We start from the raw sequence: 26,286 nt of genomic DNA, 5'->3' as shown, positions 1-26,286 counted from the left end.
TCCATTAAAATCATTATACATACATAGAGAATACTACATGGCTTGCTGTATCGTACCAGATTTACACAAGTTGTTTTTTTAAATATTGAACTGCGAGCGATTTGTTTTGGGGGGGGGGGGGGGGGGTTGTTTTTGTTTTGCTGTTGTCGGTTTTTGTTCTTCTTGTTTTTGTTTTTCTTCTTCTTCTTTCTTCCATACCCCATACCCCCTCCTACAGTTTGTTCTTCTGGTTAATAATTGTGTTGTCCACCATCATGAAAACTTGTGTAACTTAGCATTGTTATGGTCACGTCAAATAAGCATTTGCTTGAGTTCGTGTCGTAGCTGCATTTTTGTCAATTGTTTCATGTCATGTGTTTTGAATAAAATTGTGTTTAAACCATCAGCAGAATAACTCCCCGACACTCATGTTGACTGCCTATGTATGCATACATAATATCTAGCCACAACCACTTTCTTTTGAATTCGCGATCAATCATGTCGCTTGGCAGTGCTGTGGAATTTTCGGTTCGCATAACAAAAGCGAATGTATCAGCTCCAGACGACAGCATTGGGAATGTGTTTCGACCCAAATCTATACCCACCCTTACTCGACAATATAAATCAGTATACATTAAAGCAGAGGGGCAAAAGTATATCCCATGCCTCAGTCACAGCGGGAGGTTTCAACGTGCATGCGGTAATTTCTTTCTGTGCTCTTAGCCGTCCATTCACCGGTGATCAGAACTCTCATGGAAATCGTTGAATTTCTTAGAACCAAGTGATGGCTTCAGGCACCAAACGTCGACGCTCGAGCAAAGCTGATAGCGAGCTCGGTATGTCGGAGGTAAGTCTTTTCTCTGGTGGTACATATTATTTCAAAGCAGACCAACGGACTGCATTGATTTCAATTAAGGTTAAATACACGTAACTTATCTCTGTGGATTTCCACTGTAATTACTGTTTGAAACTACATAATTATTAACAACACAATCATAGGGCGTATCTCCTCAAAGCTGGCTGTCGGATGGACATGCGGACAATCAAAACATTGTTTAAATCACATACTCATTAGGGAATAACTGGTTTCAAGCCCAAATCGTGAGAACAAAGGTCCACTAGGAGGGGTATTTTGGAGGATGTAATCTTTATTCTGTGTATGTTCGTGGTAGTACAGATTGATTTGTGGGTTGATTTATTGATTGAATATTGTTGTCATTTATTCCAAAGAAGATCGATCAATGATTGATTGATAAGTTCATTCATTTATTTATTTATTCATTCAATCGGTCAGTCGTTCACACGTTTGCCATTTTGCTTATTCATCATGAATTCATTCATTCACTAATCACAAACAAACTATCGAAAAATTGTAAATCAATCGAGTCGATACCAAACCATAGCACTTACAGCAGGCGCAGCTCCAGGGTTTGGATGCTTAATCTGCTAGTCAATCAATCAATCAATATGAGGCTTATATCGCGCGTATTCCGTGGGTAGAGTTCTAAGCTCAGGGATGTATTTATTTATTTACTTATTTTTTTTTGTTGCATAACTCATAACTCATAACTCATAACATTTTATTGATCCAACAAAGGAAATTAAATTGGTCATCAGCACATATAGGTCATTAATTAATAATTATAAAAGAATAAGAGAAGAAAATTCATAAAACCCATGATAAAAAATACCCTTTTTTCTTGCACACCTGACACACCGACACACCAATACACATGCATACATACCTACATACATACCTACAATTTATATTGCGCACATATTCGAGGCGCAGGGATTTATTTATGCCGTGTAAGATGGATTTTTTCTTACACAATACATCACGCATTCACATCAGCCAGCAGATCGCAGCCATTTCGGCGCATATCCTAATTTTCGCGGCCTATTATTCCAAGTCACACGGGTATTTTGGTGGACATTTTTATCTATGCCTATACAATTTTGCCAGGAAAGATCCTTTTGTCAATCGTGGGATCTTTAACGTGCACACCCCAATGTAGTGAAAGGTTCTGTACGAAATACGTGGAAGATTTAGAAAAAAAGGCAAACAGCAACACAAAATAGTCCACTGCTATTCTCTGTGTTTGTATCTTTTTAATTTGATATATATTCTGCCTAATCTTGTGTATTGATTAGACCATGTTCATAATTTATTTCTTGTTTTAGTTGTAATGTGTAGTGACTCTTGCATACCGTCTATATATAGTTAGGGATGTAAATTGTTTTGTCGAGTTTGCATAGTTGAATAAAAACTACCAGTTGTGTCAGCGTGAATTGTTATTTTCGTGTATAAAAGGTAGTTTGGTGCCATCAAAGGCGCAGTCCTTCCCACTTGATTTACCATTAATTTTAAGTCTGGTCTGGCTTAATTCTACTTCGAATAAGACCATCCCTCAAATTAGACACATACCAATAATCAACTAATCAGGTTCTTTTGGTGCAGGGTAGACTTTTTTTGAAGACACTATTTCTAATCAAACTCTAGTCTCAATCTACGAACGTAATTTATAAAAATCCTAAGCTCGCCAGAAAGCAGTCAAGTTGGTTAGTGTCAAAGTGAAGGAATGGCCTTAATTACTCCATGAACAGACTTGGACCTTATCTGAGATACATGTAGTTGAACTGTTTTGACTAGCTCAGTGTTTTGAAGTTTCAAAACCCTCAAGCGATTGATAAAAATAAAAATAAAGTAAAAACCTTGTGAACAATTTGTCAAAACTTCTCTACATGAGTTTCTTCCATTGTATTCTTCTTTTTACATTTAGTCAAGTTTTGAAGTCAAGTATGTGTAGAGCGATTCAGACCAAACTACTGGACCGATCTGCATGGCAATTTACATGAGAGTTCCTAAGTAGCATATCTCCGGACTTAATTTGTCAATTTTTGGATAAATGTGTGATGACGTCATATCCGGCTTTTTGTGAAAGTTGAGGTCGCACTGTCACGCCTTCATTTTTCGATCAAATGGATTGAAATTTTGGTCAAGCAATTTTCGACAAAGGCCGGACTTTGGTAATGCATTTCAATTTGGAGGCTTACAAATTAATCAATGAGTTTGGTCATTACAAATCTGAAAGTTGTAATTGAAATTATTTCTTTATAAAACGATCCAAAATTAATTTCATCCTATTCTTCTTCATTTTCTGATTCCAAAAACATATAAATATGTTACATTCGGATTAAAAACAAGCTCTGAAAATTAAAAATATGAAAATCACTATTAAAATTAAATTTCCGGAATCGATTTAAAAACAATTTCATCTATTTTCTTGTCGGTTCCTGATATGTTATGTTTGGATTAAAAACAAGCTCAGAAAGTAAAAAAGTATAGAGATACAGAAAAGCGTGTTATCCTGCTCAGAGCAACCACTACCGCGCTTTACTGGCTAGTCCATTTCACTCCCTTTGCCACGAGCGGGAGACTGACGATGCTATACGGTCTTGGCAACAAACAATGCAGTGCGTTCAGTTTCATTCTGTGAGTTAGACAGCTTGACTAAATGTAGTAATTTCGCCTCACGCGACTTGTTTCGATATTCTATTTACAGCACTACGTCCTATAATATGTCTGAGAGGTGTGTCAGCCTTCATTCAAGTCCTTTCAATATCTGCTTTGAGCGCTGAAAGGCATTTATTTCTTTTCATCGATTCGCAAAAGATATTATTTGAACCTTTTCCGACAGTCACACCAACAAATCATACTCGTGACGGTTCAGGGGAGGTGCAGGGGTTGTGGGTGGGGAGGGTGAGCGGCTTGCGCCATTCCGGTATCCCAGTGATGAGACTTGGTTGTACAAGCATGTGGTTAGGTGATTATTCTTTTGTTGTGTGTAAAGCCATTGACAGCTGCTCTAAATAGTGAATTTACTGATCCAGAAAAAGCTGATTATGAGTATTTTACATGCAAGAGCCGAGGAACACTGTTGTCAATACATGACGCCAATGGTGCAGTGGCGGAACGTCATGTTCTTCTGGGGATTTCCAATAATTATGAGGTTAAAAGTCTGAAATCGATTTAGTGTTAGGATAAGGCTTTTGTGTAACTGTTAGTGTGTGTGCGTGTGTGTGTGTGTCTGTGTCTGTGTGTGTCTGTGTCTGTGTGTTTGGTTGACTGTGTGTGTGTGTCAATGTGTGTGTTTATTTGTGTGTGTGTGTTTGTGTGTGTGTGTGTGTGTGTGTGGGAGGGTGTGTGAACGTACGTGCGTGTGTGTGTGTTCGTGAGTGTGTGTGAGTGCGTGTGTGTGATTGTGTAAGAACTACGAATGTAGAGCTCGTCATAATAAGTTTATTATCAATTAATCAGTCAATCAATCAAGCAAGCAAGCAACCAAGTAACCAATCAATCCATAAATCAATCAATCAGTCAATCCATCAGTCAATTGATCAATCAATCAATCATACAATTAACCAATCAATCAATCTCTTCATCACAGGAATGGCGACAGGACGTCCTCAAATGGTACGCAGATCTGCACGAACGGGCGTATTTCGTGCCCCCTGTTCACATGAAGCGCATCAACTATGACGTGGAGCACATCGCTCAGCAGCAAGTGGCTGTGCCCAGAGCAGCCGTCGAAAAGACACCAAAAGGAACCTTCGAGGTGAACGAGAGCGACGAGCTGGAGGATCACGAACAGCAGCGCATTCTTCACTGTCTCAAGAAGTTCTGTGAGCGAGGTAGCGCATTTGCGCCCGGAGATAACGCGGAGAAGGTAAGAGAACCAACCCACTCACCATCAACATTACCTACTTAATTCTGTAATGGGCATGCACTGCATTGAGAACACAACACAGCACATTATCACAGGAGTGCTTCAGTTCACATTAAACTTCCCCCACAACGGAGTATGAAGGCCTAAATGGCCACACACGTAAAAGCCATCGAGTGTGAGTGAGAGAAAAACAAAGTTCACATTAAAGAAACTTTTCTCTCTCATGTGTATCGCGATAAATCCGTCTTTTTGCGAAATGCGCATCCTTCCACATACCAGACACATGCCAAAAGTATAGAGTTTGGTTGCTTCTTATGGAAGAGTTTTTCTGAGTCAAGTTCATAACTGACATCTGATTTTTGGCTTGTGTCAAAGTGGAAGGAAGCTCTTATCCCGGGGTAGGGGGGGGGGGGGTATACTTGAAATCTTTGTCACCGAACTTATTTCTTCGCGACGCAGGTGATGTTCGTCCTGTCCCAGCTCCAGTTTACCAGTTACCTGGCAGAGCCTTGCTTCGCTTCTGCAGCCAAGAAATTGCGTCGACCCCAGGACCTGAAGAAAGAGAACAAAGAAAGAGGAGACTTTGACATCCTCATCATCCACCGACGCTACGGGCTGATGGCCGCTGAGATCAAGTCTGTGGGCACTCGGTTCACTGGGAAGCCAGCGTCCCAGCAAAGCGATGACAAGACGTTGGTGAAGAGACTCAAGCGAATCATCAACCAGCTGGACAAGTCTGAGGACGTTCTGAAGCACGTGACTGAAGACATGCAGAACAAACCTCGGGTGACCAAGACCCTGATGCTTCCCAACATCACCACTTCTCAGCTACAGCGGGTGTTGAAGAACAATTCCGCCATCAAACAGGTACATTCATAGATTTGTGTGCGTGTTTTTTTAGGAACTAAGAGCTCTAAGATATGACAAATGTGACCCTCCACCACGGAATGAGTCGGATGTCACCTCGTGGGGTTCTGCGCTAGGCCTAATATACATCCGGGGGTTTCAATTATCAGTGTGAGGATCACCTCAGTCACAAGCGTGTAACTCCAAAAGTATTTGCTCTTTTCTAAAACGGTTTTCACCACTGATGTGTTTGTTGTTTAACAATGTGCTTTATTAATTTTGTTCTATGGCCTTTGACAATGTCATATAATTATGCTTTCTATGGCAGGAGCTGTGTGCTTGTTTTGGCATAGCCGATACTGAAGACCCCGTGTGTCTGTGTCTGACGTCGGACCAACTGTCAGACAGAAATAGTTTCTGGGAGGTCACTGATGACGTCATAACGGGAATGGATCAGTGGTGGAAGGCCTTGATGACGAGCAGAGGCGAGGACCCCGCTATGACGAAGGATGTGTATGAAGAGCTTGTGGCCAGGTAATTAAGTCATAAACAATCTTCATCAATGGCAAAGAAGAAACTACTTTTTTCCTGTTTAAAGGAGGATGCAATTCAGATCCTGACTTGTGCATGCATATTATTTACACGAAGCAAATTACACACACTGTGGGATACCAGGAAATGAAAGGGCAGATGAGCTGGCAAAAGAAGGAGCCGTGGAAGACCAACCTGAAAACAGTGTCAGCTTTAGTGAGCAGAAGCCAATCATCAAGGCATTGATGAGGCCAAGGACAAACAGAGATGACTACCACACAATGTCCAGAGAGCAGCAAGTCAACCTCATCAGGCTGCGTACTGGCCACAACAGGCTCAATGCTCACATGAACCGAAAGTTCAAGCTGGCGCCATCACCAACCTGTGCCTGCGGTCAAGAGGACCAAACAGCGGAACACATCTTACAGCGATGTCCCTTACTAGATGAGGAACGAAAAGAAGTGTGGCCGTCACCAACTCCCTTGCAGACCAAACTATACGGCAGTCGACAGGAGTTGGAGAAAACGACAACATTTATCACCAGTGCTGGACTGATTGTGTAACCTCTGCGAACGCCAAGAAGAAGAAGAAGACACGAGGAGAAACGCTTTCTTAATTAAAGTGGTGTTAAAATCAGGGTGTAAAATAGTAAAAAGCAAAATGCGTGATTACATTATAAGCCTCCTGAACAAAATAAACAGAAGAAAACGCTGCCAAACTTGTATCAATAACAGGTCGATTGAATAAGTGATTGTACTGGTGATGTAGATTGTTACAGGTGCAGGTAGGTAACTGCTGACAGAGACTGCATGTTGGACTTTGAGACACAAGACTACACTTGTTCTAGTGGACCGTACAATCCCTTTTATATTTCTAATTTGAAGCCTACCTTGTATGGATATGGACACCTACCTCTGCCACAATTATGGGAGGCATAATAAGTAAGAATGCAATGAAGTTTAGTGCGGTACTTAATTGAGCCCAAAGTCAACTTTGCGAAGACTTTGTGAAGTCGTTTTATCAAAAACTCAGTCCTAAAGCTTCGGGCGGCCAGCTTTGTGAAGTATACTTCGTATAGTCGATTTCGGTCAGTTATTATGAGGCTTTATGCACATCAGTCGATGATTGTTCAGATTTGCAGGCCCAGCAACAACAGTGGAGGTGTTCTGTCCGTCAGCAGTGAGCAAAGCCTCCAAGGTGGTTCGCACTGAGGGGGAAGGGGTGTCGGAGACTGCAGCTCGCTACATGGACTTTGTGCTGCACCAGGGGCAGGTCCAGATTCTCAACTCTGGGGAACGTCTTGTCTACCTCACAGGTATTGGTTGCTCGTGTTATTGTTCCGACTCAAACTTTAACTTTTATATTTGTCTTCTTTTCCTTTATATAAATAGCCTCAGGCCTTGGAAACACGAATACATGCATGCAAAAATATGAAGCCCGGGTGTCCGTCCGGCCAACAGCCAATAAAGTAACCATTTCAGCACTGACCCAAGACGACCCAACCCGGTCCCTAGCCCATTTCAGGTCTTCTCTAGCAGCCGACAGCCAGCTGTCTACATCCCCCCCCCCCCCCCCCCCCCATTTTTATTTTTTATTTTCATACAAAGCCGGGTTTTCCCGTGTAACATGCCCCTAATGGCTTTGCCGTGAGGCCGTAAAACTTTCATTTTCTCTCTTTATATAAATAAGAAAGCGAAACAATGGTGATTGCGCGTGAGAGCGAGAAATAAAAGACCAAACAATACAGTACTCACGTGTTTGACGAAGACAATACGAATAACAAAGCACGACGTTTCGACCACTGGGGTCTACCCTAGGCGCAAAACACAGAAAAACAGTGGTCGAAACGTCGTGCTTTGTTCTTCGTATCGTCTTTGTCAAACGTGAGTACAGTATTGTTTGGTCTTTTTATATAAATCAACTATAAGTGTCAAGTACAAAAGGTTGAAGATATCCGGACGGGGTGGCATTCGGCGTCTTGTATCCTTTGGACCTAATTCCTCCTATCTTTGCCCTTGTTCTTGTTCTTGTTCTTGTTCTTGTTCTCCTTCTTCTTCTTCTTCTTCTTCTTCTTCTTCTTCTTCTTCTTCTTCTTCTTCTTCTTCTTCTTCTTCGTCTTCTTCTTCTTGTTTTTCGTCTTCTTCTTGTTCTTGTTCTTCTTGATCTTGTTCTTGTTCTTGTTCTTCTTGTTCTTCTTCTTCTTCTTCTTCTTCTATTTTTGCCTTCTCTTCTTTGTTCTTCTTTTTTTTTTCCCCTCCTTCTTCTTTTTCAACTTCTTTTTTCAAGCTACAAGTGTCCAAAATGCTCGTGCCATGCAGGTTCACGTTTCTCTGTTGACGTTACATTGATGTCATACATATTCTCAGACAAACTACCCCCTAACTGCCATAATACCTATCAGGTACATATTTTGCCATAAAGAAAATAACCCACAAAACTCGGACAAGGGAAGCAACCGTTGTATATTGCCCGGCCCTTCGCATTTGCAGCAAGATATTAGCCTCCCCTGGATATATTTTTCATAGTTTTGGTTTAAAGTTATACTTTGTATGTTATGATTGTTATTGATTTTTTTAAACTAAGCTTTTTCCGGCAGTCAAGGGAAATTAGTAGAATAAGAAATTAAAGACAAGAGGCGAAGCCTTCACGGCTCACGTAATAAATCGACAAACAGTAACACAAACTCAATCACTCCGTCACACATACACACACACAGTAAGCATACCGTCGCGATATACCCTTGAACGGTTGAAAACGACGTTAAACACCAAATAAAGAAAGAAAGAAACAGTAAGCATAAGTGATACGGTGCAAGAGTGCGAGACACTAGATCTAGATATATGTCTGTCTGTAGCCTACTTTTTAGTACTTACGAGGACACGATGGCCAGATCGACACTGCGCTTTCGACACTGCGCTTTCGACAGCGCTTCCTCGCGCAGACACTGGAAACACGCTGTGCAGATTAACCTGTAGGAAATCTCCTTTGGTATCTTCTTTATCTATTTTTCTGGAGCTACGAAACCGAACAATGTGAAATCATGAGTCGTCTTCTTCGAATCGGCGAACTGCAGCTCGGTGTTAACTGTATCTATACCACACTCCTTCACGCGATCTGACCTAACCTTGACCCCTGACCTGGTCTACATACCTCACACGACACAAATCAGTCAGCTGTTTTTACCCCCCCAAAACCCCCCACCACCCGTTTTCTTTGGATACACACTTTAACGACATACGTGCCGACGAAATGTTGATCATTGCTTCAATATTTTGAAGCTGTTGCTTCGGTAAAATTAGTATTTCGGTGTTTAGTCAAATGTTAAAGTTTCTATCACACACACACACACACACACACACACACACACACACACACACACACACACACACACACACACACACACACACACACACACACACGCACAGACAGACAGACATACAAAGTTTATCATCGCATAGGCTACACTTACGTGAGCCAAAAATGAACACCCAGGTGCTACGTTGCTTGTCGGCGTAAAGAAGGTCTAAGAGACGTTATTTATTTTTATTTCTGTTGTAAGCAATGTTTATGTCGAGAACAGTTCTGTCCATGATGATGAATACGATGGTTATAGCTATGTCTGTCTGTGCCAATTCTTCAGTTTTTCTTTTATTGAAACAGACAACAAAATAATTGGACCAAAAGCCTCCTAATTCTTAAGCATGTGCACTAATGGAGTTTAATATCTAAAATAAATAGTTATGATGGGAATAAGTATTATAGCGGTGTTGTAGATGGTAGTACTATTGGTAATCTCTACATTATAGGACCTCCTGGGGCGGGGAAGACAGTCATGCTGATACTCCAAGCGGAAAAGTGGCTGAGAGACGGACATGATGTATGTGTGGTCAGCATGTCCAACGAAAGCATGGCAGCTTCACTCTGGATGTATCACAGCTTACAGACTAAATGCCCTTCATTGGTGAGTGCAATAGTCATGATTACCCTACATACGTGAGAGAGACCACTCATGAGACAACAATATCGTTTAATTAACACCTGGGCGCAGAAAGTTAAAAAGAAAAGTGCGCACTTTCCTGTGAAACACGTCAGCCTTCTGTGCTATACTGGCTTGTCACTTCAAGTGATCAGCGGGTAATCGGCAAATATATAATGTTGTGAAATTCCGCAGTGCGTTCAGTTCCATTCTGTGAGTTCGACAGATTGACTAAATGTATCAATTTGACTTTGCTCGACTTGTTTGCTATTTCCACTTAACTTTATTGCTTACGTATTGACCTGTAGAAATGTCTTTTTTGTCGGAATCAATCAATCTTCTTCTTTTTCTTCTTCTGCGTTCGTGGGCTGAAACTCCCACGTACACTCGTGTTATTGCACGAGTGGAATTTTACGTGTATGGTCGTTTTTACCCCGCCATTTAGGCAGCCATACACCGCTTTCGGAGGAAGCATGCTGGGTATTTTCGTGTTTCTACAACCCACCGAACTCTGAGATGGATGACAGGATTTGTTCCGTGCGCACTTGGTCTTGTGCTTGCGTGTACACACGAAGGGGGATAAGCCACTAGCAGGTCTGCACATAAGTTGACCTGGGAGATCGAAAAAATCTCCACACTTAACCACCCAGGCGGCCGCGGCCGGGATTCGAACCATCGACCTTCCGATTAAGAGGCCGATGTCTTACCACCCTGCCACAGCGCCCGTCAAATCAATTAATCAAACAATCCATCAAACAATCAAACAATCAATTAATCAATCAATCATCAATCAATCATTCAATCAGTCCATCCATCCATCCATCCATCCATGCATCCATCTCTAAATCAATTATTAATGTGTATTTCTATCTATATGTAAACAGAAACACAAGCTCCATTTTCATGCCGAGCTTGTGGAAGGCAAAGGAAAGGATGATTTGGTAAATAATTTAGCCTCGCGTGCTAAGGACGATCATCTGTACGTCATAGTGGATGAGGTGGATAGCAGGTAAGAGGCGTTTCTTTCAACTTTAACTGACTAAGTTCTGTAGCAGGTGTTTGGTACGGCAATATAGTTATATTACCTTTAACACCCAGTAACAAGAGTGGTAGCAATGGTAGTTAAGTTGCTGCTTGTGTCAGTGATGCTGGATTTTTAGGAAGTAACAGCATTGTTTTTTGTCATCATCATCAGCAGCATCAGTAGCATCATCATCAGCAACATCTTCTTCTTCTTCTTCTTCTTTCATGGCGGCATATTAACTTGAATTTTCGTCATGGGTGTTTTAGTGAGTCTTGCGATAAGCTTCTTGTACTTGTTGTTGTTGTTGTTGTTGTTGTTGTTGTTGTTGTTGTTGTTGTTGTTGTTGTTGCTGTTGTTGGTGGTGTTTTTGTTGTTTTTGTTGTTTTTGTTGTTGTTGTTGTTCTTCTTCTTCTTCTTTTTCTGGTTCTTGTTGTTGTTCTTCTGGTTCTTGTTGTTCTTTTGTTTCTTCTTGTTGTTCTTCTTCATCATCATCTTACGTAGCACAATATGAACTGGATTCTACAATGCATATTTTGACAGCGAGTTCACCGAGTTTTGTGACGAGCTGGTGAAGCGTGTGGAGAACCTGCATCTGTGGGCCGCCAGGGTGGGTCACGACAAGATCCCGGATTACTTCAAGGAGTTTTCCCTTTGTGTTCCCCTGCGTTCCCCTGCTGCCGTCATTCGGGAAGTAAGGCGTGTTTGATATATGGAAACTCTTATTCTTTTAAAGAGTATCTTGTTCAGCAAACAAACATCTGACAAACAAACGATCTGACACATAAAATGCAAATAAGTGATGCGTTTTTGATGTTTGCACTTTTATTCACAAAAGGTGCACATTTTTACAACTAACAAATATCAAATGAATATATGTTGATATGCCTCCAATGTGTTCCTAATATTGTCTGCTCTTTTCTATGCATCCCCTCCTGCTCCTGTATTATGTCCATCTGACTGTCCAACGGTCTGTCTGTCCTAGCTGTCTGCCCCTTTGCCTTCCTGCATGTTTCTCCATATATTGATCGTGCTATAATAATAATAATAATAAAAATAACAATAATAATAATTGTCAGTAAGTACTGGTGTCACATGACTGATGTGAACCAGTTGATTGGCTAATGGCGAAGAGTGCGCTAACTTTTCCACAGAGCGTATTCTTCCACCCTTTGCCTAAGCGAGACTGTACTCTCATCCTCAGAATTAATCAATGACATGTAGCTTATATTCTCCACAATACCAAATGACCATAAATGTCCTGCTTCTCAATTAAAGCAGAAGTGGTTTTTTTCTGACAGATTGCATGTGCCTGTGCCACAGTTGCCACTGATCTAAAAATAGAACCCGCTGTGTCTAATTTTTCAGTTTCGACTTGCGAAGATTCTTCTCATAATTATGCCGTGTTAGTGGCATGTAGCTTATTATCCACATTACCAAATGATGAGTTAGTATACAATTCCCAGCAGCTAACAGAAAACACAAGTGTTATTTCGATAACGTACCGGCTAGATCAGCATTTGGAAGTCGACTCTGTCATACGTAGCAGACTACACTGAAATACGACTGCATAAGTTCAGTAAATGAATGGTTTCCGAATTATTATTTCAAGGCAAGAACAATCGGAATCGAAAACGTGTAGGGTTTAGAACGTTCTTACCATATATAAGACTTATTACCAGGCTGCCTCATGCGTGCAGACTCAGTGCAACGTGACGAGCAATTTTTGTTTTTGAAATGAGACTGCAGTGGTTCGATTGCCATAGCCTAGCAGACGACATAAACCCCGCTCAGCAAATTAACATGTTGGGCAAATGTGAACAATAAAACGATGGGGATATAATACGTATAGGGTTCAGAGCATTCTTACCGTTCATATTTAGTACCAGACTCCCCGATGAGTGAAGATACCACACGAGAAACATGCCACATTTATTTTGAAAATGTGCTAACCGTCGACCTTGGTGTTTAGCCAATTCAAGTGGAGTCACTCGGCACAGTCAATCCGTCGAAGCTCGACTGGAGGTTTCGAATCGCAAATAACTAAGAACACAGTCCTTTCTCCGAGTTCAAATGAGGTCTCTCTGAAAGATCATCACTGTTTAGCTTAACGCTACACTGGAATTTACCAACAGAAATTAAAACAAGAGTTTGCGTGTGACGAAAGCACGACACACTTGAGACAACTCACACAAAAGTAGACCTTCCACGACCTGACCACACAGTTCTGCCTATTCAAATGCGCGTAGCAAAATATGCGTGTTGTATCTTTTTTTTCTCTGGCGGTACCGACAATATCGTTATTGAAACAATCCCCGTGCACTAAGGGATTTATAGAGCAAATCCCGAAAATAATTATTGAACTCAGCGCTATGCGCTTCGTTCAATAATGAATTTTCTCGATTTGCTCTATAAATCCCTTAGTGCACTGGGATGTCTCAATAACTTAAATAATAATGTTATTTATAGGGCTCAAATCCTAAAATAGTTCTAAGCGCTTACAATCTTAAATATAATAATTTTAATAATATCAAAAATACACAACATAAGCGCCTTAAATCAATCTTAAATATAATAATCTTAATAACGGCAACAATACACATTACAAACAAATAAACCTTAAATAAATAGAAACACTATCACGTACACAATACACAATTCGAATATCACCCTCGTTCAATTCTCTCTCTCTCTGTCTATCTCTCTCTGTGTCTCTCTCTCTGTTTCTTTCACTCTCTCTGTCTGCGTACCTCTCTTTCTCTCTCCCCCCCCCCCTTCTCTTTTTCTATCACTCCCTCCCTCTCTAACTCTCTCTCAGAGCAACACTTGATATGCTATCTTAATTTTTCATCCCCCTAACCTGTCCAGATTCTGACGTCCGAGATAATCCACAAGTACCAGCAGGTGAGGGAGTACCAGCAGAACGTCTTCCCCCACACTGACGGGCCTCTCCTCCGTGAATTACGTCACGAAGGACTTGGTCATAGTGATGACGTCATGCCACGTGACTGTGAGGCCTGTGGCACTCAGCTGGCGTCAGTGCTGAAAAAAGAACTCGGTGTCGGTGGTGGGTTAAACAATTGCAAAAGTTTGAATTACATCTCTGCCTATCTTCCCTCCCACTCCCTCTCCCCCCTCTATGTCTCTCCCGCACACACACACACACACACGCACACACACACACACACACACACGCACACACGCACACACACACACACATACACACACACACACACACACACACACACACACACACACACACACACACACACACACACACACGATTTCGTTTTTGTATGTATTTGTGTGCGTATCTTATAAACTTTTGAAACATTTATATAAGCATGATTATATACAAGTATAATTATTATAATAGTCCTTTTCATGAGCGAGGGTTGTAAGTTAAGCACCTGTTTGCGTATAACTCTTCCCAGGTAAATCTAAAATATCTCATCTGCATTATATTATCTGCATTGTCGTATCTGCATGATCTTATCTGCATTATCTTATCTGAATTATCTTACCTGCATTATCTTATTCAAATTATCTTATCTATATTATCTTACGCAATCCCACTCCAATAGACTCGTATGACAACTTTACTTGTTGTTCTTTGGCAACTATTTACTGCAGAAGCAAACCAGCAGACGTCAGCATCTGACTGCCCAGACCCCTTACAGTACCGCGACGTGTTCTTGCTGAGTCTGTCGGGTTTCACCGAGGGGAAGCCTGGCATTATCACTGGTCTGCGGCAAGCGGGAGTCCCAGTCACTTTGTTGGAGTAAGTTTTTGTTGAACACGATAACAAGGAAAATTTACTCGCCAGAACAATTTGTTGGTGACGTTAGACTCTGTCTGTATTCTTCTGTGCTTGTTCTCTTCTTTTTCTTTCTCTGTCTACTCTTCTTTTTACATTTAGTCAAGTTTTGACTAAATGTTTGAACGTAGAGGGGGGAATCGAGACGAGGGTCGTGGTGTATGTGTGTGTGTGTGTGTCTGTGTGTGTCTGTGCGTGTGTGTCTGTGTGTAGAGCGATTCAGACTAAACTACTGGACCGATCTTTATGAAATTTGACATGAGAGTTCCTGGGTATGATATCCCGAGACGTTTTTTTCATTTTTGGGGATAAATGTCTTTGATGACGTCATATCCGGCTTTTCGTGAAAGTTGAGGCGGCACTGTCACGCTCTCATTTTTCAACCAAATTGGTTGACATTTTGGTCAAGTAGTCTTCGACAAAGCTCGGACTTCGGTTTTGCATTTCAGCGTGATGGCTTAAAAATTAATTAATGACTTTGGTCATTAAAAATCTGAAAATTGTAAAAAAAAAAAAATTTTTATAAAACGATCCAAATTTACGTTCATCTTATTCTCCATCATTTTCTGATTCCAAAAACATATAAATATGTTATATTTTGATTAAAAACAAGCTCTGAAAATTAAAAATATAAAAATTATTATCAAAATTAAATTTTCGAAATCAATTTAAAAACACTTTCATCGTATTCCTTGTCGGTTCCTGATTCAAAAAACATATAGATATGATATGTTTGGATTAAAAACACGCTCAGAAAGTTAAAACGAAGAGAGGTACAGAAAAGCGTGCTATCCTTCTTAGCGCAACTACTACCCCGCTCTTCTTGTCAATTTCACTGCCTTTGCCATGAGCGGTGGACTGACGATGCTACGAGTATACGGTCTTGCTGCGTTGCATTGCGTTCAGTTTCATTCTGTGAGTTCGACAGCTACTTGACTAAATGTTGTATTTTCGCCTTACGCGACTTGTTTAATACATTGCGAAGAAAGGTTTTCTCGGTGGCCACCTGTCCTGATGTGCACAACAAAGTTACCAACTGAGTGGGAGCCACGCATCCGCTGGGTCAGTTTGTTTGAAAATGAGGTGTGTTTGGGAGTTCTAACCAATCAAGCCGACCAGCTGCCTGTATACCACCCGGTTCTAACTTTCTCCTACACTTCAGCCTTGGTCCTGTTAGGGCAAGGGCGCAGCTACCTTGTCATAGTGAAGGGGACAAGATCTCCATGAATTAAAAGCAATGTATTGATTTTGGAAACACTGCATGCAAATAAAATTTATTTGAAAAGAATTTGGCATTTAATGCCAAAACTCTACACACCTTTCAAGTTTTTCACTTTCTTTTCAATCCAAAACAATCATTTGAAACCATTTTCAAAAGCTGGAATCCGGATTTCTTGACGGGAACATTCATCCTTGTATATTTATAGACCTATATGAGTGTGTGGACTGCAGAACGGTTTAATAGCTTAGATACAACATTTGTTGATGACCTGATATAAAATATCTACGCAGTTTCCAGGCAACCTTAACGGCTAATGAACGTGTGACGTCAGTTGCAACCATGAAAGATGACTGTGTCGTTGCTACAGATTCTCGCTACATCACTGGTTTGGAGAGAAAGGTGAGAAATTATTAAAAGTGAAGTCTTGGGTATAGATTTGATATATATGTTTGTTGTTGTTGTAGTTAGGTGTGTATTTGTGTTTATATTTATTTGTGTTGTGTTGATTAGGCAGGTATGAACCAAAAGTCCACCCCAAAAACAAAAAAACAAGAAAACCAACAACACAACAACAGCAGCAACAACAACATCAACAACAACACTAACAACAACAACAACAACAACAACAACAACAACAACAACAACTTGTTTGTTTAACCTTGTTCAAATTTAAATGTTATGGGTCTATCGTGTTTTCAACCCCACTACCCCCAACAAAACAAAACAAACAAAATTTAATTAAAAAGAAAGAAGTCGGGGGAGGGGGGGGGGCTAAAATACCTTAAACTTTGAAATGTCCTCATGAAATAGTCTTTGCTGACCCTCACAGTTTGGTCGGCAACTTCACTTGAGGTTGCAGCTTTCCGATTACACCCTTTTTCAGATTGTAGCCTGGATACAACCATCAGAATCTGACTCGCTGTCGGTCCACTTCGACAGGCTGGTGGCTTTTTCCAGGACTTCCGGTCAGCTGATCACCATAACGACACCAAGACCACCAGAACAAGCAATGGTCAGCAACGGTTTAAAGACGTTTTCTCAAAGCTCCCCTCTCTCTCTCTCTCTCTCTCTCTCTCTCTCTCTCTCTCTCTCTCTCTCTCTCTCTCTCTCTCTCTCTCTCTCTCTCTCTCTCTCTCTCTCTCTCTCTCTCTCTCTCTCTCTCTCTCTCTCTCTCTCTCTTCCCTTTGTCTTATCTCGTCTATCTACTTGAGTGAGTAACTGAAGATGTATTATCATCATCTCGTTCCTAGATTTTCCCACCGACAGAGTTGGCTTTTGTCTTGAATTCAGTACCTCACACGTGCACGGTGATTGGCGTGACACCTCAAGTGGACCTTCTTCATAAGTGTAAAGTGTCTGCTGACCAGGGACACGAGGGTCTGTGGTTGAGCAACTTTATGGTTTAACCGGGTGGACTGGAGGAGTAGCAACAGCATGTGAACCACTTTAGAAATGACTTGTGAAGGTTGCAGTCGGTCAGATCAAAGAAGAGAAAATGGGAACGTGGGTCTTGAGAAGATACCACCATCCTAATACTTTACTTTGTGCAAAAATCAATCACGCGTACAGCATTACGGATGTCCAGCCGTAGTCTACATTGTACTGTAAACTTCGCAGCGGCCTTATCGGGTTCCTCGAGTGACGTCACAGCAAGGCTAACGCTGCGGCGTCTTTTCTTGTGCTGACAGAGTTGTCGGTCGCGGATTTTGAGTCGTTTCGGCCTGCCAACTGCTTCGTTTTTTTGCGGATTGTGAGAACTAGCAGAAAGTTTTATGCATTTTAATGGTTTTAAACTAATGATAAAAGTGTCTTCTTCTGGACCAAATCAACAGTCTTTAGTTGAATCAACTCAGAAAACTCTTAAACGCGTTTCTGCACGCGACTGCGCGCATTTTTGAGGCCAGGCAACCCGACAGCTGCCCTTTAATATAAGTCCGGGGAGTGTCTGGTAACAAACAGTGTGAGGGTCACCTTAGTCACAGGCTTATAACTCAAACAGTTTTCACTCTTTTCTAAAACGGTTTTCACCACTGGATAGAGCATAAAAAACTCTGTAGGAAAATGTAAAAATATGAAAATCATGCAAAGGTGACATGCGACTCATTCCGTTGTGGAGGGTCACATTTTGTGAATACAATGTATTTTGCTGGAGACTGCAAAATAGGTACTTTAGTTGGGTAGGGGGGAAAGGGGGCTTTCGGGGTTTCAAACTGTCAGAACAGGGTTGTATGCCTAAGATGAAGTTTTAACAATATACAGTTTTTGAACTTATGAAGTTGTGTTTTCGACAGGCGCAGAATGCAAGGACAATGCTAGAAGGTAAGACACAAATAGAAAGATGCCTCTTTAAACCTGCATGTTGCAATGTTTAGCTTTAATTACATATTGATCAAACAGACGGACGGGCACGATAGCTTAGTGGGTACGACGTCGGACTTTCGGTAGTCATACTCAAATAAAACGTTGCCAGGACTTGTATCAATCATTGGTGCCTTCTTGGCGAGCAGCCGAATATTCCATCAAGCAACGTTTTTGTCACTGATTTGTTCACTTAAAAGACCGTTGGGTCGATATATTTGTGACTGTAACGTATTGTTTTGGCAATAACAAACGTTACAACAACTTACCTTTCTTGTTGTTTTTTCTGAAATGTGGAACGTTGGCAGTCTTTTTGTTTTTCGATTTATTCAATCTTGTGACCGTTTTTAAAACTCTTTCAGAAAGATTGAATAGCATCTGAAAGTACGTCTCCTGTGTGGGCATCCGTTCCCGAAAATGTTTGAAAGCAATCCACCGGGTCATTGCTAAAGTACAGTGCTTTTTTCGTGGCTCCCTTCGACGTTGACACAAAACCCTCCAGTTTTCGACCGTCCATGCGCACCAGAACTATTAGGGACGGTAAAACCCATCAATACACAAGGGACCGACACGGTTGGCCTAGTGGTAAGGCGTCCGCCCCGTGATCGGGAGGTCGTGGGTTCTCGGTTCGAACCCCGGCCGGGTCATACCTAAGACTTTAAAATTGGCAATCTAGTGGCTGCTCCGCCTGGCGTCTGGCATTGTGGGGTTAGTGCTAGGACTGGTTGGTCCGGTGTCAGAATAATGTGACTGGGTGAGACATGAAGCCTGTGCTGCGACTTTTGTCTTGTGTGTGGCGCACGTTATATGTCAAAGCAGCACCGCCCTGATATGGCCCTTCGTGGTCGGCTGGGCGTTAAGCAAACAAACAAACAAACAAACAAATCAATACACAAGATAGCAAAACGAAACCGGTTCTCAATAGACAATTGACGAGATTGTCTCCTTGTATGTACAAGTGTTCAAGTTGTGCTTATTCTAAATTTTCGTTGATTTGTAGTTGCTATCTTACGTTTTTGTCAGTTCGATTTGTTCGGTACCCTCTTGGAGAGGTCGTCACCTGACCCCTTTTATAAATACATCTTTGATCCAAAAAGGATGCCAGTTGAGTGACTGAAATGATATTGAAAGTCTCGACACGGGACTAAATGCTTTGGTTTGGGTAAGAAAGTTGTTGCAATATTTGATTTGCCCAGTTTTGTTATTGTTATGGTATGCTGCCTTTGTAACACCGTTTGTGTTGAAACATGTGCACTTTAATTAAATCTAAAAGCTGATTGTTTCATTTGAAAACAACATAAATCAAAACCATTAGGCAACATTACAATGGTTTGGGTTATATAAGAAGACTTATCATCAAACAACAAAATTCGTAATGTTCAAATTGAATTATCGAGCTAGCTTATTCTCTGTTGAGAAACTGGTCGAAATAGTCAAATATTCTTTGTTTGATATTGCCATACAACTAGACGGCTTTAAGAAGTTATTGTGTAAAATGAGCCTAGAATGACATCTGCTTGAAGCCTTCATGTGTTGGGCATTTTGGGACAAATATATTCGTGCTTGTTTCATGTGCTTCTGAAAGTATTTTTTTAATTCATGCTGTCCAGTGTTGTTTTTAAATTAATGTTGTTGATCAGTTTGTATAAATGATGCGTGTGTTGGTGTATATGGTTGGATTGAAATGTTTCTTAACCGCAATGTCATCACAACTTCCCAACCTTGGGCAATTAAAGATTATGTACTGTATTCTGTATTGACAAACATGTGATAGGTTATTTATACCAGCATGTTCCATCCTCTTCTAAATGCGTCTTTAGAAAACAAAGCAACTACAACCTATGTAAAAACAACAACAGGAAGAAAGCAAAACAACCAAACAAAACCAAAGCAAGAATAAAATCTAACAACATTTAGACAATACCATGAATAAGAAAATGTTATTTAGAGGATTTATCAATAATAAGATATTTATTTAGAAGATGAAATGTGCATGTTTATTTCAATGCTTGTTATTCTATGTGCAAGGAGATTAGTTCCGCATTACTCTTACTTACTCTATTGCACATGTCGTATCCTTTTAGAGCGCTTACTCCCCTTTGTTGATCAGAATGCCATGAATAGACAAAGTTTGATTTTTTTGAGTTGGGTAGACCTTCAGGCTTGACATTTTAATGCTGTTTCTTATCTCTCACAGAAATCCAAGGGTGTACATCTTACGAGGAAAAGGAAGAGAAAATTCTGCAGCGTGCCGGGTCCCACATTACTGAAGAGGTGACTCGTGCAGTCGATAGTGTGCTGCAAGTCTACGTCCTGCAGAACATGGGAGAAGAAGAAGAAGAAATAAGACATTCCATATTCTTCGATTTGAGACAAGGTATGCTGAGTGTTTATTTCATTGCAATATGGCTGAGAGGTTATTTGCTGGGAGATGAACCCCTCTCCCTCTCCCCTCAACCCCCTTTCTATTTTTGATACATATTTATGCTCTGTGTTTTTCTGAATGTGGGAATATTTGAGAAAACAGAAAAGGGAGTGGGGTGGGGGTAAAAGAAGAAAGATCCCGTGAACACGAAAGAACCCTTCAGAGACAAAGCCTGCTCTGAACATAAGACCCGTTTTGGGGCCATACAACAACTCACTAATAGAATAAAACAGCATATCATGATATCCAATCCACAACCCGGTTTTTTCTGAGGGTAAATGTCACGTGTTCATTGTCAATGCTTATTCTCTCAGGTGCCAGGAGATTGGTTCTACATAACTCTCACTTACTCCATTGCACATGCCGTACGCATTTAGAGCGCTTACTTCCCTTTGTTTATCAGATCTTCTTCTTTTCTGCATTTAGGTTTCGGTACCGTGGAAAGGGGTGAGCGCATCGTGACAGCAAGATTCGCAGGTATCTTCACGATTCGTGCAGATGACTTACCCATCATCTTGAGCCCTGACGTCATGCAGGTGATGATGCTCTTTACACAGGGTCGGATCCAGGCGGAAGTCAACAACTCTGCAGCTCTGCTCAAATTTCACGAATTTGCAAAAAAAGCGTTTGGGCTTTAAAAGAGCACTGCTGAAGCACTCTGTTGTAATGAAAGAATGTAAGGTGATGGGCTGTAAGGATGCGGTGTCATAGAGTCCTGTCAGGTAACCCTCATGGGAATTCGGGTTGTTTATCACTGGGGAAAGCGAGCTGCCATACTGTACCGCGCATCCTGTTTTTTTCATTTAAATGTCTGCATGTGTGTATTCATGTGTCCAAGCCCGAAGAATTTCGCTGTAAACTTAAGGTCTTTATCGTGCGCATACGTGCACACGGCGGTGTTCGGACACTGAGGAGAGTCTGCACAAAGTTGGCTCTGGAAAATAAATCTTTCGCCGAACGTGGCGGTCGAACTCACGCTGGTAGCAACAAACTGGTTTCCAGCCAACACCACTACAGACTGAGCTATCTCCCCGTCCCGTAAAGGAGCACTGTTTGGGGGCCCGGGTAGCTCAGGTGGTAGAGCACTGGACTTATGATCGAAAAGTTGCTGGTTCGAATTCGGGCCAGGACGGACACGGGTCAACTTTATGTGCAGACCCAGAGACGGTATCCATCTCCCACCCCCGTGTTACCACAGTTGCACGTAAAAGACCTCGGTCATTCTGCCATTAGTGCAGATGGCTGATATCACCTTAACACGCATACACTTGTGTATCTCATCTAAAGTCGGGTTAAAACCCGGGAACATGCCCCTAATGGCTTTGCCGTAAGGGCGTAACACTTGAATTTCTCCCCCCGGAGCACTGTTTCCTTTTTCGTGTAATAGACGGTTCCGATATAGCGGCAACCACTCTCTGTGTGTGCAATACTGAATACTGGGTGGCTCAACAATTGTGTCGTCAAAGAAATAATGAATTAGGATGCGGATGCACGCACAGCCTGGTGGTGACCCTACCACTAATTTTCTACCGTTGATATGACAAGGTCAGAATTCACAAACTTAGTTATGATGATTAATGTCTTCGACAGTTCGTCCAGATATGTGTCTAAGGAGTGACAGAAGTTTTCGTGACGTCATTATTTTCGTTATGACGTTTTCTTGACCTGTTTTCCCTTTTGATGTATTTCACTTCGGAAGAGAGGGTTAAGAATAGACGGTTTGGTTTGCTTAGTTGGTGTTATTTCTCATTGAAGAATCAAGTAAAACTGCTTCACTCCTTTTCTACATTTTAATGTTGATTTTGAACCTGTCCTTCCCTGTTGAATAAGAGAATGCGAAACAGTGAACATGCTTACACGGCTGTTCCCAGGGCTTCAGTTCTGCCCCTTTAGCTGCAGGCAGGCTGAGCTATTTTTAGCACCCAGCCTTCCCCCACAGCAGAGATAACACAGCAGCAGCAGGCTCACTCAGTGCCAGCCACTGATAAGTCCCATCTCCTGGTGTAGGGCGGAAGCAGTTGGGTATAACAAGCAAGCGAGCGTTACAGCATCTGGCTGCAGCTGCTGGTTGCCAAATGATTCCCTCTGCCCTGGCTATTTTTAGCTCGCCCCTTCCCCAGCTAAAATGCAAGCAAGGAACAGCTGTGGCTTGCATCGTGTGAAAATGTCGTTAAGAACATTTAATTCATTTTATCGTTTGTTTGTCTGTTGTTGTTTTTTATCTGCAAAGTTCTTTTATGGCAAGTGCAAATAAAATATTAATTTTCCAATATGAATGCGTTGTGAAGAAAATCCTGTAAAAAATGTGTAGTTTAGTTTTAGAACTGAAATGGTGTTATATTGTATTATTTCTAACACATTTTCAAAAGATTTGCTTTGTTCTCTTTTTTTCCTGATTTTAAATCAGTCCGTCATGAATTCATGTTTCCCGGCAGTGGTGATTGTGAACAGAATAAGTTGTACATATTTGTTTAATTTGGAAAACCTCTTTAGGTAGAAGTGCAGAACGAGCTAGTTTTGAAATCATTTGGTACTTTTCTACAACATTAACATTTTGCATATTTAGTTTTGAAATTGACGTTTAAAAGGAAAGCAAAACTTGCATGTACCTGTATATTGATTTCATTCCGTCCAACGAGGTTGCTGCAGGTAAATCTAAATTGAAGCCAGAATGTTTATTACAGCAGGTAGTATTTTAAGTAAAGTTTAAGTTTTTTTATGAATTTGAGTGTTTCAGATTGTTTAATCCAACTTATGTCTTGTTCAGAATGAAAACGTGAGGTCATTTGTTTTTACGGTTTTTTATATATTTTATAAGTAGGAATGTAGTCAGCTTGATGTGCATTTGCACAGAAGATAGATTTTAGAAATGGGAATGATTATATGCACTTACGTGATTTACTGTGCACTGAGAATTCTGTGATTTAAGCTGATTATCTTGAATGCTTATCAAAAGCACAAGGTATTTTGGACGTTTAATCTGGTACTAGGGTTTTATGCATACCACAGCAAAACATGAAAAGTGTGGAAAATGTATTTATCAACACAGTTTGCAATTACACCTACTTTGATATGGTTATTTGTGATCCTAATTATAGTCGGAGGCCCAGTGTCGAATTTCTGTTTTTTCTTATACTTTTTTTCCCGTCTTGTTACTGATATGAATAACAGTTTGTCGAAATTATCATGATCAATGTTGGGGTTATTTTTGAATTTTAACAACACTTGAATATGTTTACCACCTTTGTTAAAAAATATAACTGTTATTACTAAATGAAAAAGGCTCAATGTGTTTTGGTTAATGAAAGTTTTCAGTTTGCAAGCTGCTGTGACTGAGACAGCAGGTTTTGTAACCAGCTTGTGAATAGTATTTAATGCAATGTTTTAAAAATATATTTTGTTGTGTAACAGTACTGGTTGTGTTTGCTATGATGTGTGTGTGCGTGGGTGTGTGTGTGTGTGTGTGTGTGTGTGTGTGTGTGTGTGTGTGTGCGCGCGTGCGTGTGTGTGTGTGTGTGTGTGTGCATTGTTTTTTCATAGTTTGTTTCTGTGAAAAATTGGAACTATGCCCTGGTACGACCTGTGAAGTTCCTTCTTGAGCTTATTACTTCATGTCTTATCCCTAACATCAACAGAGAAAGAGCTCATCTTCACCCCCTATGACCCCCCCCCCCCCCCCCCGGCCCTTCCGTCCCACCTCCGAAACCCACAGTCTTCACAACACGTAAAATCCCGTTTTTCTGTTGACCAAAACTTTGAAATGTATAGGGTCATGTGAACCAAGCTTTTGTTGTTTTTCTCCATCATTCAAATGATGTCATAGTGGTTAATAAAAGTGTCTGACCTCACTTCAAGCTCTCCTTTTCTGGTGATCAGGTTTTATGTGCTGTCTGTCGGTACATTTTGATTTGGATCTCTGTTTGATATAACACTTTATCCTACATACGTTTGAGATACCACTTATGACATAACAATATCGTTCACCACAGTTCATGTGAATGACGTCACGTACAAGTAGCATATAAAACCGAACGTTAACCAGATAGGACGGTCACCCCACGTGAATATCGTAGACAGAGACGCAGAGGGCCAGCTCGATTGCGAAAGCTCAAATGTTCTTAAGCATTTATCAAAATGGGTTCGTGTGATTTCGGTGTTTCTTTACCCCCCATATATGTTCAAGAAAAGGTACTTTAAAGACAGACAAACATGTGTCTGCTTTGTTACGTTATCTTGCTGCCAAAAATACTCTAGACATATATTTTTTAAACAAAACAAAAGTTCCTCTTCTGTAATGTGCCCAGTTCAATATCGGGTGCCTTTGCCTCTGAACTTTCCTTCACTAAGTCTAGTTTTTTCCTTCCTAGGAGAAAATCATTCTTAGCGTAGTGGTTAGTGAACTGCGGTAAGAGTCGTGAGGTCGTAGGTTCGAGCCCAACCAGCGCGGTATTTGTTTCTAACTTTGTTTCCTTTCTTTACTCTCCTTTCTTTTGTTCCACACATCAAACAATCAGTCTCATTGGCTTTTACTTTGACAATCCACGTTTCACCTGAAAGCTCAAACCCATTCACCACCTCGATTTGTTACATGGGGAACAGCGTTATTTATTCCCCAGCTCGTTATGGAATGAAAACTCTTAAAAATGATGACAATATTGTTTATGGTCTCTTCTCATGTGGAAGAAAACTCGATCCCACGCCAAAGTCTGAAAAGCAGGAAATATCTGCATTAATTTGTTTTGTGTTAGCTGTTTTTGTGTGTGACCTGCTAAGGATAGTATCCAGGATCATCATCGGCTGCTTGCCGACTGATGAGAAAGTCAACAGCGTTGAGAACTTCCTCTATTCTGAATTGGACAAGGTCAGCCATCTTATGCTTGAGGGCATCGCCGTAACCAACTATGCCACCCTGGCAGATCACATGGTCCAAGTAAATACGGCTGCTGACTGTGCCCAAGCAACGCAGCAGTCGCATGGGTGTTAGGGTGTATGAGTGGTAATTAAGCGGTGATCGTTTCTGTTTTGGGGAAGGCGTGTCCCACCTTTCTCCGAACAATATTTTGAGAGGGCTATTTCTCTTTCTGCTCTTCTCAGGTTGACAAGCAAATGTGAGGCTTCCATGCAGTAGAGCCGGATGTCAGTCACAGGAATGTCTGACATTGCTGCCTCGTTTGCCGCCTTGTCTTTTCTTTGGAGTGGCAAGGAGCAGTGGGTGTTCTGTTTTCTTGAAGCCATTGCTGTAGTCAATGATGAGCTCAGGCGGCTCCAGGACTGAGGTGCACGACAAAATTGCCACCCAAACGGGAGCCACCCGCAGTGTTGGACTGGTTGAAGCTGAGATGTGTTGTGATTTCAACGGATCAGAACCCGCGGTTTGTTCT

At 41.2% G+C, this 26,286-nt stretch overlaps 1 protein-coding gene across 1 annotated transcript; it reads left to right on the top strand.

Annotated features, from left to right (window-relative positions):
- Positions 1-621: 621 nt before the first annotated feature.
- On the top strand, positions 622-24,318 carry LOC138973425 (uncharacterized). The gene is made up of 15 exons (XM_070346144.1): positions 622-826; positions 4,431-4,709; positions 5,169-5,576; positions 5,884-6,089; positions 7,220-7,401; positions 9,893-10,047; positions 10,947-11,071; positions 11,627-11,777; positions 13,952-14,150; positions 14,717-14,864; positions 16,413-16,521; positions 17,006-17,134; positions 18,414-18,441; positions 20,678-20,857; positions 21,332-24,318. Exons 1-15 carry the CDS (start codon positions 764-766, stop codon positions 21,541-21,543), a joined length of 2,574 nt encoding a protein of 857 aa, XP_070202245.1. The 5' UTR covers positions 622-763; the 3' UTR covers positions 21,544-24,318.
- Positions 24,319-26,286: the final 1,968 nt, after the last annotated feature.

Source organism: Littorina saxatilis, linkage group LG8, assembly GCF_037325665.1.
Source record: "Littorina saxatilis isolate snail1 linkage group LG8, US_GU_Lsax_2.0, whole genome shotgun sequence".
In the NCBI taxonomy this organism is placed as follows: Eukaryota; Metazoa; Mollusca; class Gastropoda; order Littorinimorpha; family Littorinidae; genus Littorina; species Littorina saxatilis.
This window is presented reverse-complemented; position numbering and strand designations above follow the sequence as displayed.

What these genes read in the sequence shown, in the direction of transcription:
- LOC138973425 (XM_070346144.1), top strand. Translation starts at nt 764, where the DNA reads ATGGCTTCAGGCACCAAACGTCGACGCTCGAGCAAAGCTGATAGCGAG. An exon ending in GACCACCAGAACAAGCAATG is followed by an intron (nt 17,135 to 18,413) that starts GTCAGCAACGGT and finishes TGTTTTCGACAG; the next exon opens with GCGCAGAATGCAAGGACAAT. An exon ending in ATTCTTCGATTTGAGACAAG is followed by an intron (nt 20,858 to 21,331) that starts GTATGCTGAGTG and finishes TTCTGCATTTAG; the next exon opens with GTTTCGGTACCGTGGAAAGG.